Genomic DNA, 20,782 nt, shown 5'->3' with positions numbered 1-20,782 from the left:
CAAATTCCTGAAAATATCCACTGTGTGACCAGCACAACAGATACCAAAGCCAGGGTTATTAGACAGTCTGTCATGACCAGAAATGCCTCTTAACATTACAGCGGTTAAAGAGAGTTTACAGTTATGTATGTTAGGTACACTATAGATTTCCCACTGAAGCATAATTCAGCCATTAGACTGCATAGTTACAGTGGAAGGCACTGTAAGTGTTAAGGAGTAAGACTGGTTTTCTCCTGACCTTGCAGTAACTGCTGACAGTGCAATAATTGTCAGTAGTTACTGAATAACTGAAGCCTTTCATTGAACTGCCAAATAAACACATTGGTCCTCTCTTTCTGGCCGGACACGTGGCAGCACTTCTGCTATCATTTGTTTGTATTTAACAAAATAAAAGTGCAGACATAAGTGTACACATTAGTTTTTGACTCTCTCACTGAACTACACAGCCTATCCCTCAGCATGTCTGTACTCTCTGCTCATATTGCCTTCATATTAAATCAACAACACACAAATCCTGCCTAACAAAAAAAGTCACTTCATTAGCATTATAGTTCTTCATGTCAGTATATGGGCCAGAAGTAGGAGTGGCGTGGGCCGTGAGTGGCCCCCCAGGCCCCGGGCCCCACACCCATGTTCTACAGTATTGATCAGAATTTCATTAAACTTAAGAGAAAATGTAATACATTGTTTGAGAAAATGTATTTGGGTATAAAATTTTATTACAAGAGAAGATTAGGAAAATAGTGGGGCAGGCTTTAAAAAGCATTTGAACTATAACAAGAAGCCTCCGTGTCTCAATAACAAAGATGGTCCAAGGTACAAACCAGAATAGCAGCTTCAGACTCTTAAAGACTGTTAACAACGGAGATACTAAGGCATATTTTGAAAAGTTACAATCACACACACATTCACACCATGCAAGTACGACTAAAAACAAAACAACGAGGCTCCTGTGTCTTTGAAAGCTCCTGTGTGTTGATTAGTGACTGGCTTCGTCATCACCTGAGGTCCTAGCTTAAGGATGAACCGCAGACAGGGCTGCTGGGTGCTTTCACAATGAGTGTCATTGAAATTTACTTCTCTTCTCCATAAAAGCTTATTCAGAAATGAGGGCAAAAAAGTAGAATAGTACAAAATCTGTGATCACAGCAAAATGTAAAGAACACTTAACACACTTAAACATTAATGAAACATGAACGAGTTAAAGCAGACTAGGTCTTCTTCACCTCTCAGTCTCCAGCTGTGCTCTCTATGCTGTGCTACCAGCAGCCACCTCCATGTCTGAGGTCTGAAATGGGTTTATGGAGGTGGTCTCCATGGCCTGGTAAACGAGGAAGAGGAAAGTGGCCACGATGGCCAGCAGGAAGAGCTTTATCCACAGAGACATGCTGCGCTGTGCTGCTTGGGTCTGCCCTGCAGGCGGGAGGATGGAGGAGGTGGTTTTGGGTGGCAGGCTGGATACTCTGTTTACTGAGTAGCTCTGAGTGTAGGAGGAGATGCTGGTCTTGGTGGCTTTTGGAGAGAACAGGCGGCCATCACTCCACAGGTCACTGGATGTCACAGGGCGCCCTGCTGCTCCTCGGATGGGCCGGCGACAGGTGGCACTACAAGAGAAACATTTAAGATTTAACATTCACAGAGACCTCAGCTCGTCATGTAGAGCAGATAATGTACTGGACTTTCCACTGTTCTGAGTCTTGGTCAATCCAGTAACTGCTGTCAAAAAAATCCTTGTTATGACAGCACTTACTGACCCTGGCCATGCCAAGTTAAAAGACACTGTAGAGACTTCTGCTCCACTTACAATGCCATGGACTAGTATTTGGCCCCTTCACACTTGTTAAAGTAGTAATTTTACTATCTTTTACTTGAGCTCTGGGGTTCATGTCCTGCTTTCTGTGGTGCCGACTTTAGAAGATCTCTGAATATTTATTTTACTGCAGGCTAAACACATCAAACTTCATTTCCGGTAAGAAAAGAACAGCCGACTGCACTTACGTGATTCCCGTTGGACCTCTCTGGTCATTAAGAAAGAGCTCCTTCAGAACATCTTTCTCGTCTACTTTTAGGGTTTGATCACTGGCTGCGATTTTCTCCACCTACACAGACAAGAGAAATCAAGGTTAAGCTGGGAAATGAACACACTGTTGGACAGTGTAGATGCACAGCCCAGCATCTTCACAGGACTGTGTGTGAATAGAGTGTGCTCACAGACTGGGTGTCACTCTGTCACAGAAGCAGTCTGCTAGAGAGGAAACGCTGGCACTGCGGACAGCTGAGTAAAGTGCCGGCCTTCAATCCAAACTGGTCTGACATGGATCAGTGAAACTCTGATGCTCAATGAGTGACATATTACTCAAGGCTAACAGTAGAGAGGCGGAGCTGAAGGTTTTAATCCACACACAGATGGAGTATCTAAACCAAACTGACTTTCTGAGATTTATTTAAAAGAAAGTATCTTATGGTGTGTTATTTCCTCTAAAAAAACCACAACATCGTGTCCTCCTCTGCACTCACTTCTCCCCCCTCGATGCCTCTCTTGGACATCGATCTCCTCATTTTGTGCCAACGAAGGAAAAAGCAACACCATATCTGATGGTGCTGTCGCATACGGAGCGCCACCCGCATTACCTTACTCGGGACCTTTCAGCAAAACAAACATCTGGCTGAGTACCACGGGACTCTGGTCCCAAGTCCAAAACAGGCCAGCGAGTGTGCTCGTCTTCTCAGATAGACTGAGCCTTACTTTATTCGTCCTTTTGTGGTTAAATCAATTCTTAATCTCTCAACTGTCTTGAGTTATCCAGAAATGTGACGATCCACAACACTTTCCGTGTCTCCTACTTCAAGCCGGTTCATTTCAGAGGGCTTGAGAAAGAAGACAACGTCACCTCTTTAGGTCTGTGAAGAAGTTTAAGTTCTCATCAAAGAGGCTGCTGGAGAGTCCCAGGCCTACAGCTGAACAGACAACATTGTATCAACATGATGGGTATAAAGGAGCTGTTATTAATTGACCTTTTTTTTAGCTGGTATAAACCCCGTTCATGCCTTTGCAAAGGTTTTAACTTTCTTTTAAATCTCAGAAAGTCAGTTTTGTTTAGATACTCAAATGATTTTTCACAACATCTGCCACCCCCAGCCTGCTGCTGGCCTTCATCTGACAGAAAGTAAAGGACCTCAGTCTTTCTTGTAAAGGGTTCTGTGTTCTTAATGAAGTCCCGTTAATTTGTCAGTGGAACCGTTTGAAATTCAGATTATCTGGTAGCAGCATAAACCAGATTGACTTGAAGTTTGTCTTGAATTTTTTAAATGAAGAAAAGGAGATGGTTGTTTTATTACTTCAGCAGGAGGAAGTAAATGAAGTGAACTGTATACTGAAAACCACACTATATTCATTAACTTCACTTAATCTGATTACAGAGCAATGAGAGAACATCAACATTATTCACAACTGTACTTACTGAAATCATGGCAACACTGGTAGAAATGAAATGGAAAAACACCTCAGCAGGTGCATGTGCAGTGCCTGAGCAGCAGGGGGTTCTGTAGCTACAACCAGCAGCACAGTATCAGATCACAGCACTCACATGAGATGACTTCACACTGCTGTTATTTCTTCAAATGAGTCTGGCCATGTTGCTCTTTAAGCAGCTTTGACTGTACAGACAGAGTGGGGAGAGGGCTAAAAGTGGACTGCTTCAGGTGGCTCAACAAGGACACAAACAGACAGATATCACAGGCACTGTGGAGAAAAGCAGGTGCTCTTTTAATCCACATCATGTGGTTTGAGTGTGACTAGAAGCAAGCTGATCCACTGAAGCAGTCTCACACAGAGTGTGGGTGAGTGCACTCGAGCTTCGAGGATGAAGAAGATACCATGCCGCGTCAGAGGAAACTGTGATTAAAGGCAGCTGCAGGGGTCCCACTATATTACACTTACTACATCTGCATGATACGTCACAACGATCTGCTTCTTGCTGCCACATACAGCTTTGATCGCCTTGTCACAAAATCCAAAAAGTCCTGTCATTGGAACCATTCCACTTTCACTGATAGAGGAGCAGGGAGTCCTGTTCCTGAAGCAAAGACTTGAGGGTCACTTCCACACTTGTACTTTAGTTTTTCGGGTGCAGTATAAATTTAATTTCATATTCACGTAAGTCTTTTCATACATGAATAAGAGCTCTATGAGAATTTAGCAGGTAAATTTTCAGCAGTTTCTCATATGTAGCACAGAGCAAGAGATACAGAGCCTGGTTCATTACAGGCCTTTTAAAGGACGCATGATGTGGTCCCTCCGAACCCGACACACAATACCCGTGGCCTTGCTCTCGGCTGGAAGCCTAACATTCAAGAAAAACAGACCCATTAAAAACATGAGAACCTCTCTGAACGCACTTTCCGCTACAGTGCATTGACGGCATACAAAGTAAACATGGGTAAGAGCAGATTATCAAGTAACGGACACCTAAGAGCCTCTTTGGGACTCCCCTCACCGCTTAGCCCGTTTCCAGGCGTGACACAAACAGAGTTGCAGTTTTAAAGAGTGACCAGCAGTGGAATTCTGAACGGTCCGTGTCAAGCTGCTGCCGTCACAGACGAGTGGAAGCCATCACAGGGGGCCCTGGTGAGTAAGCGACACACAGCTCTACTAACACAGCAGCCAGGCACTGACAGAGCACCAGACATCCCTTTGTTCTGCTGCCAGAGTGACAGGTCTGTTCTCTGTAAGTGCGGTGAACACCCGTCTTACCGCAGCGTGCTGGCTGCTGTGGCTGCGAGTGGAGATGACCGTCTTCTCTCTGCTCCTCACTGTTCTCTCAACCACAGGAGCTGGTTCTGGTTCCTCCACAGGCTCTGGACCACCAGCTGCAATCACCTCTGGCAAAACGGACAGTCAAACAAAACACTATTTAAAACATTTAATACATTATTTATTTATTCCCTATTTTTATTAATTATTGACACATTTAATTCATTATTTAATGATGTATCTCTTTAAATCATTTTGGCACTCCTGGCCCTGCTGCTGTGTTCATGAATTAATTTTATTGGTCAGCCTCACCCATCAAAGTCAGGGGGCGGGGTTAACAAGACAGGTCAATCCTAGATAATCTGATTGCTTTGAACTGGTGGTAGAGATGTCGCTAGCTCTGCTAACAGCTGACAGAGTGTACCGAGCGCTCAGCCCTGTTGTTCCAGGTTAACTGTTTTTTTACATTAACTGGTTAGATTTTGTTACATTGTCAAAAACTTGTCCATTATGCTGGACCATTATGCCCCATAATGGTCCATTATGCCCCCCCCCCCCCCCCCCCCCCCCCCCCCCCCCCCCCCCCCCATGGCTCTGCGCCCATTCTTAGGGCATATAGTTCAGGTAGTAACTGTATGCTATAAATCACATAGAGCTGGATCAGGTGACCCTAGGTCTAGGCTGCTGTGGGATTCCCATGATGCACTGAGTGTTTCTTCTTCAGTCACATTTTTCATTATGTGTTCATACACCTCTCTACGATGAATCATTAGTCATTATTAACCTCTGGCTCTCTTATACAGCGTCTCTTTGTCCTGTCTTCCTCTCTAACCCCAACTGGACGCAGAAGATTGCTGCTCCTCCCTGAGCCTGGTTCTGCTGGAGAGTTCTTCCTGTTAAAAGGCGGTGTGGCCTTTTCATTCTCGCCAAAGCGCTTGCTCACAGTGGGTCATATGATTGCTCTCATTTTCTCTGTATTATTGAAGGCTCTTTACCTTGCAATGCTGCAGCCTTGAGGTTACTGTTGTTGTGGTTAAAACTGAAATAAAACTGAATTGAATTAACAAATTGACAACAAATTTTTTTCTTTATCTTTGCAGTCTTGGGAAGCTCCAGAGTCTGGAATTTGCAGGCAGTTTGGAGCTCCTTTAATATGGCTATGTGGATATGTAGAAATACAGTAGTGAATTTTCTCCCGTGTGATGAGTTGGCTCTGGTCGATGTGATAGAGGACCGTCTTAAAGGAGCGATGATGGACCTCCAGCACTGCAACCTTTTCCTCAAAACCTCCATATAGTGACAGACAAAGGTCAGGAGCTGGAGCTGCACTGACCCCATGCTACACAAAGATGTCTGAATACATGCCTCAGCAGATCATGTGTTACACAACATAAAGCCCCCTTGAGGTAACTGTTGTTGTGATTTGGTGCTATATAAATAAAACTAAATTGCACCTGCTGTCTTGGAACGTCTGCCCCCCCTCCTCCTTTCACATAATGGTACGATCCCAGTCTGTATTTGATTGTGATATGATTGTGCCCCTCAAAATAAAGCCCCACCTCTGTCTGCATGGTTTCTCAGCAGGGCTGAAGATTCAGCCCCCACGTACTAACAGGCCATCAATAAATGACATATGAAATTATCTTGCAGGCCGGATAGAATTGTATCAGGACATACGTTTGACATCTGTTCTACACACAACATCCCCTTCATCAACACACAATATCGCATTTCTCATATAGGTGATGAGGGAACATTTCAAATCCAAGCACTCGTGCAGCAGCCCTGAATGAGCTGCACCGTGGGTCCTTCCTACCGTCCTCCCTGTCACTGTAGAGGTCAGACTCTGAGCCTACGAGCATCAGCTGTGGTGGCGGAGGTTGTGGAGGCCCTTCATCCAGCAACCTTTGTAGCTTCTTCTCATACAGCTTCCGGGTGGATGCTGGGAGGACAAGACAAGGGTGATGTTGTACCAGTGAAACCAACCAGGTTAATCCAGTAATGGGAAAAGTATCTGTCCCCTTCCTAATTTTTTCAAGTTTCACTACAGCTCATAGAATAAATGCTGTTTGCAGACAGTCAAGCAATCTCAGCAACCTTGCTGACGACCAAAGCAACAAAGTTTTTGGTGCAACCAATTTCACCCTGGGACTGTCTGCATCTGTCATTTTACAAATGCACAGTGAGTGCAGTCTCTGTGCCCACTACAGTGTCTGCAATGGTGAGCAGGTTTACACTCACCCACAATTGGCCCCACGTCTAGTCCACGCTCGAGCAGTTCATCCCTCAGGCTCTTGTCGCTCAGCGCAGTCACATCAAGCTCAGTCGGTCGAACCTTGTCTGTTTTCCTGGTGGCTTTCTGTGGAAAACAGCAGGGCAGCACACAAAACAACCGATCAGAGCCAGAGCGGAGCCAGCGATAGATTTTTTTTTAGCCTGAAGGCAAATAATCACAAAGTAATGACTGACAAGAGTCACCTAACAGTTCCATTTTCACATGAAGGACTCTTTACTCAAAGAACCAGCACACACTGCTATGTTCACCAAGCCATCAAAAAAATAAAAACATTAAAAAAAAAAAAAAAAAAATCAGACGTTAAGCAACACTAAAAATGAATACTGAATTACACACTCAGTTGTAGTACCAGCATCACACAGACACACACACCTACAGCTGGAGTAGTTAGCGTGCATCATGTTAAACTTTAGGACTGTCAGAGATCAGTAAAGCTGCTGATTCAACAACACTCAAATATTAAATTGTTACCATAAACATTAACACTAACCATTCCGATGTTTCCATGTGTTTTTATGTATTTGTAAATGGTAAATGGACTGGTTCTTATATAGCGCTTTTCTACTCATCTGAGCACTCAAAGCGCTTTACACAACTTGTGCATTCATCCATTCAGACCCATTCGCACAAGCACATCTTTCTAAGTGCTTTTATAGCTAACATTCACACACATTCATACTCCGATGGATGCATCGGAGAGCAATTTGGGGTTAGTATCTTGCCCAAGGATATTTGGCATGCAGACTAGGGGAAGCCAGGAATCGAACCACCAACCTTCCGATCAGTAGATGACCTGCTCTACCACCTGAGCTACAGCCACCCCAGAGCATTGTATCGGTTAACAGACTTTAGTAAAAAGGGATTTACAAAGGGCTTATACATAAAATAAAGAAGTTACCCGTTTTGCAGGTACCTTTATGACTGTGTGTTACTGTACCAACATGATCCCTAATCCAACAAATCTGTTGTTGTCACTTAAAATATCTTTGTACATCTATTGTTATATTTATATATGCTTCTTTCTCTCCCTGAAGCTGGTTTTATGGTCAAAGGTAGCGCCTCCTCTCTGCCTGCAGACAGCTCTGTGGTCAGATGGAGGCAGTGTACAGTCTGTGGGCCACTCTGCTCGTGTTGTTGGTAAGTGAAGTTCTAAACCTGACTATGCTGAAGTGAAACTGTGTTAGAAACAAGGAAACATGTCGCTGCAGTCACTGCCTGGGCTTTTAGTGCTGGATTTCTTTCTTTTTTTTTTTGCAGTTCTCTCCCTCGTGCTGAACCCTACTATCGCTCCTTCTCTATTCTGGCCCAATATTTTGAGACAATTATGTCATCTGGTTCAAGTGACGTGTAGTCAGGATCTTGGAAGACTGCACAGGAGTGCGTCTCAGATGGGTGAAAAGCCCTCTCCCCCCTCTGTCCACCCGGAATAGTGTAGCAGAAGGACATATATTAACTCATAACATGGGAACTCATGTGAACGACTGAGAACGACAGAAGTCAAACTGCAGAAATTTTCCAGAGCAGAAAGGTGGTTACCACCTGTTACGTTCTGGATAACACTGCTGTCACTGCACATAAGCAAAGCCTTTTTCAAAAATCCAGGAGCAGTATGCAGGAAGATTCGTTATTTTATGAATACTTCATTCCTAAACCACCATTGAGCAGATGTGAAAACTTACTCATGTACACAAACACGTTCTTTAATTTCCTGAAAGGAAGCTGCCACAGGAGAAATATTTAGGGAGGAGAATGGGACCGTCTGAAGATGCTGGAGGCGCTTCACCACAGTCTGAAGTTTTACTTAGCAGCCGACAGGAAATTACTTGTGAGGCCAGCATAGTGGCATGATGCTGTGTCTCCTAATTAACAAAACTAAAGGCAGCTCTGCCTTGGAACAAATCAAATAAACATACAATAAATATGTTGCTGAATGCAACAGTGACATCATACTTCTGAAGACTCAACAGGACAGCTGTCTATAGCTTGTTGGTGGACAGGAACCCTCAGCTTCCTTCTTAGCTCTGGGTTAAGCACCTGTGACAAGTTAGGTGCTACATGGCTCCAAAGGAGCGTACATGTGTGTGTTGAATGCACAGCTATAAAAATGTGACTCCTGGTTACTGAAGTAGAATTTATGGTCATGCAAAGCGACCATATTCGCTGTCCACTGTACTCCACAAACTGCCGTCTGTCTGCAGAGGGAGCGCAAAGCTCTAACATACAAAGAGCTGAAATGAAACTCTGTATTAGAAACAATGACAATTGTGAAACAGCTGGATGTGAACCCAGCTGTTTCACAATCACAGCAGCAGCTCCAAAGACTGCAAGAGTGGGGGGAGGAGGAGGAGGAGGAGAAAAGTGCCTCTGCAGACCACACCCTGGCCTTTACAGCCATAACTGAACTAAAGAGCTCACAGCTCTGTGGAACAAACTCACTGTGGACTCTCAGACTCTTCACAGAGTCCTGGACAGACGCTCACACATTCCTCACACTTTACAACAATCCATCCAAATCTCATTCAGACCAACATCTAATCTGAAAACATGAAGCTTTGCAGACTCGAAGAGTCACAGCGAGTATCCTCTTTCATGTCAGTCACTGAAAAATGTCAGGAATTCATTTTTGGGCACCTCCCTTTGCAGCCTGTAATCCCTCAGGTATGTGAGCAGCAGCTTTCACAAGATAAACGGCATCAACACTCTAGTGTCAAGACACCAACTATGCTGAGTCTGAGCATGAGTTCTTCCTAGCAAAAGCATTTCCTCAATGTTCACAATAATAATGCAAGCAGCTGCAGGAAAACATCTGTCTGCTCCACCACCTAAACCATGAAACGGCACTAAACACTCACTGCAAGAGCCACAGCACATGGTGGCTCACAGTTATAACAATGGATTGGATTTATATAGCGCTTTTCAAGGCACCCAAAGCGCTTTACAATGCCACTATTCATTCACTCCCACATTCACACACTGGTGGAGGCAAGCTACAGTTGTAGCCACAGCTGCCCTGGGGCAGACTGACAGAGGCGAGGCTGCCATATCGCGCCATCGGCCCCTCTGGCCAAAACCAGTAGGCGGTAGGGTAAAGTGTCTTGCCCAAGGACACAACGACCAGGACAGAGAGCCCAGGAATCGAACCAGCAACCTTCCACGGTCGCCCCCAGTTAGTGTGATAATGTTATGTTATGCTACAAAGGAAAGGCAGAAAGTAAAGCTGAAAGCTGCCTGACATCTGGCTGATCCAGTACTCAACACATCACCTCTGCAATCATTATACTCTTATTGAAACATCAGGCCCTTGGACAACATGGAAATGTGTACTTTTTATAAAACTACATACTAGTATCATCTAGTACTGCCTGTAGTTTTAAAGTGGGCACACATCCCACTCACTTTAAAAGTGGAAACGTGTAAGATGCACTGTTTCTGTTACAACCTGAACTGATCATCAATCTGCGTCGCAGCCAAATTCAGCTATTTCATGAGAAACCCGCTAAAAACAGGCTGGAGTGCCAGCCTCCGCAAGGGACAAAGCGGAAGGGCTGCTTCAGGAAGGATACCCTGCAGACTTCAACACCGCCTCCTGGTCTATAATAAAATGCAAAATAGTAGTGTCACTCCTGTTTTCAGACACTTTGCTCTGTCAGACCTGAACAGACATCAGTTCGAACACCTGCCAGTTTGTCCCATTTCATCCTCAGCATCAGAACAAATCTCTTCCTGACTGAGTGCATGGCTGCCAGCTCCTCTAACCTCAAACTCTTTATCCCACCTACAAAAACGAGTAACCGTTGTGCACATGAGCGCGCTGAAGCAGAGCTGAAAACTATCAAAAGGCTCTCGTTCCAGTTCAATGTAGTCGGCAGAAACCTTCATTCACAGACCTGTGTCTGTGTCTCTGTCTACATCTTTTCTGTGTGTCTGTATCTGCGCTAAAACTTTCTTCTGCATCACGATGGAGAGTCCCCAGCTGCTGCTGCTGGGGGATTAGTAAGGATGGGGCTGGAACTGAAGCAAAGAAGGAAACTGTGGGGAGGTGAGACCTGTGAGACTGATTTGTGGGAAGTGATCTGGATTTGCTCTGCGATTTATTCACGAGACTGCCTTATACTTTCAATCGGAATGACGTTTTGAGTTATGTCTGTGAGGAGAGAGCGCACGTTTCAATGTGAGCCGTGTCTGATGAAGCGACATTTCAAGCTGATGTGTTCTGAATATCCGAAACTGTGCTGCGAACATTTACAGTAGTTAACAGACGACGAGTTCAGAACGTGGATTTTTGGTGGCAGAGTAATCCTGGTGGGTGTGGAAGTGTGCAAATGAGACGAGAGTGGGAGAGCACTTACTCTACCGGAGGAGCGGCTGGTGTCAGGCAGCGCGGGCGGAGGCAGCTCCTCGTCGCTGGAGAACGAGTCCGCAGCTGCAGCCGCGGGGCGTCTGCTTTGGCCGGCCAGCTTCGTAAGATACAGCTGCACGTACACGTCCTTCGTGGGGTTGCCGCTCGGGAGCTCCACGTTGTGGGCCAGCAGCTCGCTCTTTAGCTTCTCCTTGGTGAGCACAGAGGGGTCGTCCAGGTACTCCGGCATGTCGGCGAGAAGACGACCGGACAACGGGTCAGCAAGTAACAGCTAGCAGAAAACAACGGAGCCGCTGATGGCGGATCGGGCAACCAGCGCCGCCCACTGGACTGAACTGGCAGAGTAGTGTGTGCTTCAAAGAAGCACGTGGATATGAGCTGCTGTCTATCCTCTCGCTCCCTCCTCCTCTCGGGAGAAGGAAGGAATTAAAGTGGGAAGAAATGAGGAATGCTGCACGGTCCTGACCGGAAGTGGCAGTTGGTAAAGCCCACCTCCTTCCGCTACAAGCTGGGACTGATCAGAGCCAGAGGCTCAGTCACTGCGCAGAACTCATGCCCAGTGAAATCCAGCTCTTCATTCACAGACTGCTCACTGAGAAACTGGATACATGAACACCATTAGATGTAATATGATCATGTTAGACATGAAGATCCTTTTGGGTTCTGTCACTGAAAATTTGCTCAGATGTTACAGTTATGGATATTTTTGTGCTTTCTAGTTCACACCTGATGATCAGCTCTGTTGCAGAAGTCAGCCAGTCCTACATTATTTTATAGATTTTATTCTCTGAACCTGATGAACTATTGTTTACTCAATACAAAAAGTGTAGTTAGCAGAGAAACTCCCAGACCTTCCTCACCATCAAACGTTATGGTTATGTTCTTTTCAGCATCTGGAGTGTGTATTTACAGTAAGCCTGCACATTTGGCAGGCGCGACGGTCAAGAAATAAAAGCTCAAAGTCCCTTTTTCTTTGTGCATTACTTTCAAATAAAAGCGTAATGCTCCGTTTATTTCATCACTGCGCACAAATGAAGACAGAAACCAAACAAGAAATAATTTCCTCTCCTTTGTCACAAAACAATATTAGCTTTGATTTGGACACTTTAGAACAACTTTAGATACTCAAGCAGAACACTGTAAAATACTCAAAGCAATGCTTCTTTAAGAAATGAAAGCCTCAGAACTTGAGCACTAACTCATTTATTCCTGTAACCATGAACAGAAAACAAGCCTTGGTCCAGCTCATCAAACACCTCAACACTGAAACCAAAACCGATGATGACGATGACGTCGTGCAGTTTGGGGTTGGCAGCTCTACATTAATAGAAGTTAGAGGACAGACAGAAATGGGCTGATCAGAGAGAAAACAGGCAGCAACGAGCTCACACTCACAGCTCTACTGCTTCACTCTGCAGCCCATGCTGTCCATGGACTGTCGGTGTGCAGGTGAGTGGGTGTGTGGACTGATGCTGTGACAGACAGGCCAGTCTTAGTATCCACATCAGTTCTGATGGATGAAAATGCTCTGGACTTGGCTCCTTTTGTGGATCTCGTTGAGGCTCCAGAAGGCGACGCCCTCTCCTCAGGCTTTGATCTCAGGGGTGGAGGTGTACAGCTGCTCAGGGTTCTCACTCCCCAGGTCCTCTGAGAAGGAAGTGAAGAACAATGTGATACATGACAGTGTAATATCATCATATATATATAATCATGAAATCATACTATGTTCTGTAAATATACACACACAAACATCTTACATGCTGCCACAGTTTAAACTCGAGTATTTTCCACGTGGTCAGGACATGGTTTGAAAAATGTGCTACGCTGTGGTATAACATCATATGGATAGTTCACAGAGCTCTGAGGTCAGAACAGATGACTGGTCAGCAGCAGCACCGCCTCACAACCTTTGTTTCTTGTGCATATACAGTGCACAACACCACACAACTGAAACACAGTGTTGCCTAAGACTGCTTTGTATTGCTCTAATCTTTATAAAAACTTTTTCATTCATTCATTCAGCATGACTGTCATTACAGTAACAGTGCTATGTAACAGAATCCAGATGAAAGCATGAACACGTGTCATCAGTTCAGAGTTCAGACTTACCAGGAAGGACACATTTCCATAGGCCATAGGTTTTTCCCACCGCTGTCTGCCACAGTCGGAGCGTGCCGTCCTCCGAGCCGCTCGCGTACAGCTCCCCATCAGGACTGAAGCGAACACAGTGCACCGGACCAAAGTGCCCCTTGTAGGATTCTGCAGACACATGAGCAGCAGCACCATCAGTTTCCGATTGGTCAGTTACTCCTTTATGTTTTCATGGACCAAAGAATCAGGGTTTAAACTTTTTTCTTTTTTTTTTTTTACATTTACAGATAAGTAAGTAGATCCTGTCATGAACTGAGCTGAGCAGGTCAAACAACGAGTTTAAAAAACAAAACAAAAAAAACCCTCTCTCTCTCTAGTGACATCATAGTGAAGCAGAACAGAAACGTTGGGATGATATGTGAAACCGAAATGAAAACAGAACCTCGTGAACCCAGATGTTTTTAATTAGTCTCCTGCACCAGCACGCTGGCAACACATGTTTTTCATTATGCTCATTTTGAATTTGATGGCAGCAACACATTGGCAGCAAAAGACTGGGGAAAAAAAAAGAAAAAAGAACCAGCTCGTGGAATGTTCTGGTCAGGAACACGAGTGGGAATGAAAAGATCATTTCTGTTAGAGAGCCAGAGGTTCACATTCAGTAAAATCTGCATCATGTACAGACTAAGACAATCTGGTGACATCTCTGTGTGCAAGGGACAAGGCCAGACATAAGTATTGGATAGCTGAGACGTTCAGGGCTCAGCGGAAAAGTGAGAAAAGTCAGCAGCTGCTCCCCTCAGCAGTTAAAAGAAGCGAGGATGGTGCACAGGGGGAAACACAGCCCTGTCCTCTCTTCCACAGTTGTGTGGCTGCCATCAAATTCAAAATGGACGGTTTGCTCAGTGCGATTATTCGATACGTTTCCTAGGTTCTGTTGTGAATAAAATATGAGTTTATGACTTGCATTTATTCTGTATTGACAGGTTCTGGTTCTAATTTTATTAAAGGAGTCAGACTGCTCCTCTTCATGACACAATGGAGCACTCTGCTGCTCACCCAGCTCTTCCTTAGTGCTGTAGTCAAACTTGTAGAGCTTGAAGTCGTCACCACCGGCAACAAAGAAGTCCTTCTCTGGATGCAGGGAAGCTGAGTTGATAGGAGCGGGGGCCTCCACAGTCTTGATCAATTCCAAGCTTGATAATATTAATAAAAATAGAAACAAATTTAAATTATAAATGATGAATGCTTAATCAATAACAAAGTCAGTAATAAATCAGCATTAATAGAGGTGGAGGATGCCCTCTGTTTTATACACGTCACTCAATGACAATGAACGGGTGTGGCTGCAGGCTGACCTCAGAGCGTTGTAGAAAGCGATGGTCTTTCCATACGTGATCACAAGAATCTGTCCATCAGCTACGTACTCCATGCTGCTCACGGACGTGTCAAAGGTCAGTGTTTTCACCTCCTCCATGGAGCTCCTGTCCCACAGCCTACACACATGAACAGAGTGGTTGCTATGTCTACTGTCAGAAGTGAGAGGTAAGACGGGTGAGGGCGTGTGTCACAGTGCACTGACCGGATGGTTTTGTCGTCAGCAGCAGAGAGGATCTGCTGGTCATTGTTGCACCACAGAGCCTTTTTTATGGCCGACGTGTGGCCTGAAATCTCCTGTGGAGCTGACGGGGACATAGAAGCAACAGCCAGAAACATTACACCACACACAAAATCACTTCCTCCTGGTTTAGTGCCTCAGCAAACATCACATTGCAGGCTACCTCTACACCTGTTATGGCTCAACCTTTGACCTTCAGGGCATAAAATTTCATAACTGCATTTTCTTCTTTGGGGCATATTTAGGTTTTGACGTGTCAAGGATGTTTCTGTGAGGTCACAGTGAGCTGTGAACTGCTCCAAGCTGTGCTGACAGTAACCATCTGCTCACTGTAAACAAGTGATCGATAAAGGCAACTTCCTCCACCAGCACAGACGGCACCTTCTCCATGAGTTACCATAGTAACACCTGCTGCTGTGGAAGTTTTCACAATAAACTGTTACATTGTATATAATTATTTACACTTGATGAATTTGTCAGCTTCATCGCAAAAGAGTGATCATGCAAATCATTTTGTGATGCTGCCGGCTGCTGTATAACCACCCACAGAGCTCTGCAGTACATGCAGCAAGTGGCTAGTAATGGTCTAGTGACAGTACATATGGATAAGTGGGAGCATGTACTGGTCATATGGTCCCACATACACGTGTGTGCATGAGAGTGTCCACTTACCTGCTTCAGGGCTGCTCAGGTCATAGATACGCAGCAGTTTGTCGTTACCTCCAGTTAGCAGGCAGTTGCTGTCCTGTCAAAAAGAGGCACGTATTCATGGGAGGCTCTTCACTCCCACCCAACAAGCACAGAGAGTAAAGCTGGATTTATAATCCTGCACATGTGTCAATTTGCAAACAGTTTTCAGTTGTAAGAGGAGTGAGGGTGTGGGGGCTTGTCACCCATGTGAGACATGCTACCGAATGTTGAATGGTTGATAAGTGAGCCGGAATAGAGCAGGAAGCTATAGCAGAGTTCACTGAGGACGAGGCAAAACGCAAAAAACAAGCTCAAAAAACAAAGCATGAAAAGCACAGAGAGTGACACATTTCATCGTTTCACTGGAGGTACAGGCAGGCAAGCTGCCCAAAAACAAATTCCTGACATTTTTCAGTGACTGACATGGAAGAGGATACCGGAGTCTGCAAAGCTTTACGTTTTCATGTTGTCTTTGAACAGTCTGGATGACATTTTGATGGTTTGTTGTAAAGTGTGAGGAGTGTGTGAGTGTCTTTCCAGGACTCTGTGAGGAGTCTGAGAGTCCACAGTGAGTTTGTTACACAGAGCTGTGAGCGCTATAGTGCAGTTATGGCTGTAAAGGCCAGGGCGTGGTCTGGACACTTTTCTCCTCCTCTCACAGTCTTTGGAGCTGCTGCTGTGATTGTGAAACTGCTGAGATCCCACCGAGGCTCAGACACAGGAGCTTGCCTCTTCATGTGCCCTCCATATCTCCCACTTTGTCAACCAGTATCCAAACTTCCTCATTGAATCCCTCTCATTTTCTGTGGGTTCTCTACCTTGTTTGTGTGTGTGTATTTGTATAATATTTATTTTTTCACTTTGAAAGTGAAGTTTTTGTGGGTAAACACTTGCTCTGAGTTCTTTAAGTGTGGTGCTTTATTCAAAATTTACGGTGCCCCAAATGTGTCCATCTGCGTACACTATTCCAGAGTTCACCAGGAGTGGGAGAACTTCTAAGTGATTCTTAAGGTGTTTTCACAGCTGTGCGCTTAGTTCATTTAAATCAATGTGATTCAACCCCGATCAGAACCAACTACCCAAACCTGTACATTACAAGCTTGAGCTAAAAAAAGGTTGTGTAGCCATCTCCTGATGATTGCTCAATCATCCAGGTAAGAAAATCCCACAAACGTTTTCAGTGGGAGAAACATTTTTTCAGACTGATGAACACAATGCTTTGTATTCTGGGATGGAACAAGGTACTACAGATGTGCAAAGGTCTGTACGGGCTAGAAGCTACCTGTGAAATGAATGTAAATTCTCCAAGTTTTCCAATAATACACAACACAGCACTTTCTTCCATCCCAGACACATCTAGCCAATGAGCAGACTGAACATTCTCACGTGGTTTGTAGTGCTGCATTTTGGCTCGCTTGGGGTTCACTTTTTCACTTGTTGTGAAAACAAATCAAATCACGGCGAAAAGCTACAAGTTTGCAAACTCATCAAACAATTCAAACCAGAGGAAACCAACTATAGGTGAGAAAACACCTCACGCACTACAATAGGTCATCCAGCTAATCTGTTTGCTTTTGAAGGCAACACTGTAACATGTATCCAGTGAATCTTTGCAAACAGCATATTTATTACAAGGCACTGCGTGCATGCCTGGTTAGTGATCAACATTGACAAAGAACTTGTTTCACAGCACTGACTGGACTAAAATGTTACCTTATCAACTATATTCTGTTCTTGGTGAAAGGTGTGCATCAATTAAAACCCACAAGTAGAGAAACACATACAATACATCAGTCTTTAGAGGAGCGCATGATGAAGTGCACTGACCTGAGTAAAGCTGACAGTTTTCACAATGTGTTTGTGTGCCAGAGACAGGACCTCATCTCCACTCACTGCATCCCACACCTTTCTGCAAAAGTCCACAAGGGAGCTGTTAACAGTGACCTCACACTGTGTCTGTGTGTGTGTCAGTGTAATATGTGTGAATGCAGAGGCTGCTTTATATAAGAGACAAAGTCAGAAGACACATATATGCAGAAAACTCATTCAAAGCTCAGTGTGCAAAACTGTTTCCTCTGTGACATACATGTGATAGAACAAGTCAGAGCCTCGTCTTACAAATCAGTGAGAATGACAGGTACATCAATATATTGGCTTATAACAGACTCTTGGAAAATAAGACAACATTTAGCAGGACTAAAGATGTAGCTGTTGTGTCACTGAATGTTGGCACGAGCTAAAAGTCTTAATGTTGAATAGCAGATTTGTCCTTGCTTTGCTGGAACAAAGGGATAAATAAGAATGAAATAATAGGCGCAGCAGGATATTCTATTGTCCACAGAGTTCAGCTCATGATCACACTAATAAAAATGGTTTTACTTGATTCAGTGTAAAGCTTTTTCTTAGAAGGATGCTGGGAAAGCAAGGGTCACCATGGTGACCATGTCTATCACAAAGGCATGTGGGCTACTTCACTGCTATAGCCAACCTAGAAAGGTCCCTGAAGCCTGTACTAGCGCTCACATCTAAGTGATCGATTATCAATACCATAGCATGAAGCAAAACAGCTGTTTAAGGTTATCTTGAAATGAAATGAGACCAGATCACACATGAACTGAGGTTTCAGAGTGCATACAACAATACAACACTGCCAATGGGTGCATGACAGATGATCCACAGAGAGGAGCACTGAGGATCACTGCCTCTTTCAGGCTAGTTTAGTCTGAGTGTGTGAACTCACGCTGTGAAGTCGGCAGCAGCAGTCGCTGCTTTGGTGGCGTCTGTGTTTAGAGTGGCTCCCCAGACAGCGCCCTTGTGACCCAGAAACGTTCCTATCCAGTCCCCTGTGTCTCCCTGGCGCAACATGGGCTTGCCATCTGATGGAGAGAAGCAGAGAGGATGTGAGCATCACAGTGTAACGGCAGGCGACAGTAAGGATAATCCACAGGTGTCTGCTAGGTCCTGCTGACTGTGTGACAAGCAGGGGTCACTGACTTCTAGGGTGACATTTGATTGTTGCTAGGTAAAATTGGTTGTAAAGAGTTGGTACTGCATTGAAAACCACCTTGCGGTTGCTTTTTTGCTAGCAGACTGCCACATCACAGTTTGTATGGAACATGCAGACTTGTCTGTAAGCGCTTGCCAATTAGTTGCTAAGGGGTAGTGAAAGTTAAGAGTGCAGTGCAAGCAAAAAGCAAAAGCTGCATCTTTTGCAATGTGTTGGTTTAACCCTGAAACGGTTAGGCACAACCTTGACACTGAAGGCACACCTTCACTGTTCAGAAAATGTTTGCCTTCAGTTGTAACAGCTTCACTACTCCTCACTTCAATACTGATCAGTTGGTGAGTCAGCATCCTCCATGCAAGCTATTAATAAAAAAAATAACTTAACCTAAAAAATCTAGGAATAGGAACACTGTTTGCTCTCAAACGCCATCTTTCTCAGGGCTGTTTAGATGCAGATCTGTAGCAACTCAGTGACAGGAATACCATCTGACAGCCCAGAGACGATCATTATCTGATCATGGACTTAAGGACATGATCATCCTGTTTATCATTATCTGATCATGGACTTTATCATTATCTGATCATGTCCTAAACAGGATGTAATCTTTTCTATAGTTTTTCAACAAAGTTGTACAATTCGAGATCAAACTTTAGGAGGAAGGTAAACCATCAGTAGTTAAGCTAGCCGCATGTGTCTCTCTCTCTCTCTCTCTCAGGCTCACACACATATGCGCCCCCGCGCGCACACAGACGCACTTAATGACACCAGAAAACAATACAGAGACACAAAGTCGATCAATGGAAGAACATCATGTTTTATAAAGGGCTCATTTCAAAGCCCAACCCGCAACAGACCACGTCCAGAAGTAACACTAGATTCTCACAGGCTACTTTATGTTCATAGTCCTGCCAACACCTCTCACCCTTGCAGGCGCTGATGAGGAAGTATCCATAAGGAGTAATTCCACTGAAGGCCAGGTCCACCACAGGCCGGGTGTGACCGGAGCAGGTGAGGGGAGTCTGTCTCATCGCCATGGTCCTCCGGCCGGCCGGGAGACGGTTCGCACTGATAGAGGAGACGGTTGGATGCTAGCGGCTAGCTAGCAAGCTAGGAAAACTAGCGGAGTAGAAGGAAAACAAGATAACAAGCTAGCTTTGTAGGTTATGTTCCTTTGGATAGCAGTTAGCTGCTGCTGCTCACACTGTGAATCAGAAAGAATAAACTGTAGGTCTGTCGTACAGCTCTACCTTCCAGCGAAGGAACGGCTACCGTGCTAATAGCTACAACATTGCAACTAACTAGCAACGTGCGACACGGCCAAACAACCATAGAGACGATGATGTTGCCGGTGTGTTACGCCAGTTCCGCTAATCATGATGATAACACTTCCGATGCCTTTCATAGTAAAAGTGTCATCGCTTCTAACGGACATTGATACTTTTTAAATTTTGAATGAACAAATATTGAATAAAGGCTTCTTCAGCAGTGCTGAGAGAAATGTTGATATCGATCCGTTATCAAGTAAAAACGGACAGTAATGTCCATACCAATACCAATACCTTCCACCCATAAAGGAGGCTTATGTGGGGGAGAGCAGTGTGTCATTATTTATTAGATGTATAATTATTAAATGGCGCTTCTATAGTTTAAATGTTCTATAAATATCTATCGTTATTATCAATACCTGGGTTGATATACCCACCACTATTCTTCATGAGCTACCTGTCAGCTCGTTTTCGTTTTCAGACTTTAACTCAGACTTTTCATCGTGTAAAAGACACAGTTAAACGTTGTGACATGGAAGGCATCAAAGCTACTTTGTAAACAGGACATATAGTAATATTTCAAACAGAGATTGATTGTTTATTTGTATTACTTATGTATGTAATATTATCACAGGATGAGCGCACTTCAAGAGCCCGTGAAGGCTCTAAGTCTGTAAAAGACGTGCAGCTGTATGCGAATGC

At 44.5% G+C, this 20,782-nt stretch overlaps 2 protein-coding genes across 3 annotated transcripts; both read right to left on the bottom strand.

Moving 5' to 3' along the window:
• Positions 1-701: 701 nt before the first annotated feature.
• On the bottom strand, positions 702-12,260 carry tmpoa (thymopoietin a). Its single transcript, XM_085131908.1, has 6 exons — positions 11,399-12,260; positions 6,995-7,112; positions 6,570-6,695; positions 4,754-4,881; positions 1,999-2,099; positions 702-1,604 (listed from the first exon to the last, which is right to left on the bottom strand). The coding sequence occupies exons 1-6, from the start codon at positions 11,636-11,638 to the stop codon at positions 1,250-1,252; spliced, it is 1,068 nt and encodes a 355-aa protein (XP_084988034.1). The 5' UTR covers positions 11,639-12,260; the 3' UTR covers positions 702-1,249.
• A 115-nt stretch (positions 12,261-12,375) lies between these two features.
• strap (serine/threonine kinase receptor associated protein) lies at positions 12,376-20,187 on the bottom strand. Of its 2 annotated transcripts, XM_085131912.1 has the most exons (10): positions 20,063-20,187; positions 19,738-19,931; positions 18,549-18,684; positions 17,636-17,717; positions 15,791-15,863; positions 15,083-15,182; positions 14,859-14,996; positions 14,560-14,696; positions 13,519-13,668; positions 12,376-13,056 (listed from the first exon to the last, which is right to left on the bottom strand). In XM_085131912.1, exons 2-10 carry the CDS (start codon positions 19,847-19,849, stop codon positions 12,995-12,997), a joined length of 990 nt encoding a protein of 329 aa, XP_084988038.1. In that variant the 5' UTR covers positions 19,850-19,931; positions 20,063-20,187; the 3' UTR covers positions 12,376-12,994. The 2 variants fall into 2 exon arrangements, with proteins under 2 accessions (XP_084988038.1, XP_084988037.1); XM_085131911.1 differs by having other exon boundaries at positions 19,738-20,134.
• Between the last annotated feature and the right edge of the window lie 595 nt (positions 20,188-20,782).

Source organism: Neolamprologus multifasciatus, chromosome 15 (assembly GCF_963576455.1).
Source record: "Neolamprologus multifasciatus chromosome 15, fNeoMul1.2, whole genome shotgun sequence".
Taxonomy (NCBI): domain Eukaryota; kingdom Metazoa; phylum Chordata; class Actinopteri; order Cichliformes; family Cichlidae; genus Neolamprologus; species Neolamprologus multifasciatus.
This window is presented reverse-complemented; position numbering and strand designations above follow the sequence as displayed.

Excerpts from the sequence above, each read along its gene's own strand:
- tmpoa (XM_085131908.1), bottom strand. The coding sequence starts at position 11,638 with ATGCCGGAGTACCTGGACGACCCCTCTGTGCTCACCAAGGAGAAGCTA. Across the intron at positions 4,882-6,569 it reads CTACAGTGACAGGGAGGACG|AGGTGATTGCAGCTGGTGGT; the intron begins GTAGGAAGGACC and ends CCGTTTTGCCAG. Across the intron at positions 1,605-1,998 it reads AGAGGTCCAACGGGAATCAC|TGCCACCTGTCGCCGGCCCA; the intron begins GTAAGTGCAGTC and ends TTTCTCTTGTAG.
- strap (XM_085131912.1), bottom strand. The coding sequence starts at position 19,849 with ATGGCGATGAGACAGACTCCCCTCACCTGCTCCGGTCACACCCGGCCT. Across the intron at positions 14,697-14,858 it reads GCTTTCTACAACGCTCTGAG|CTTGGAATTGATCAAGACTG; the intron begins GTCAGCCTGCAG and ends AATATTATCAAG. Across the intron at positions 13,669-14,559 it reads CAGCACTAAGGAAGAGCTGG|AATCCTACAAGGGGCACTTT; the intron begins GTGAGCAGCAGA and ends ATGTGTCTGCAG.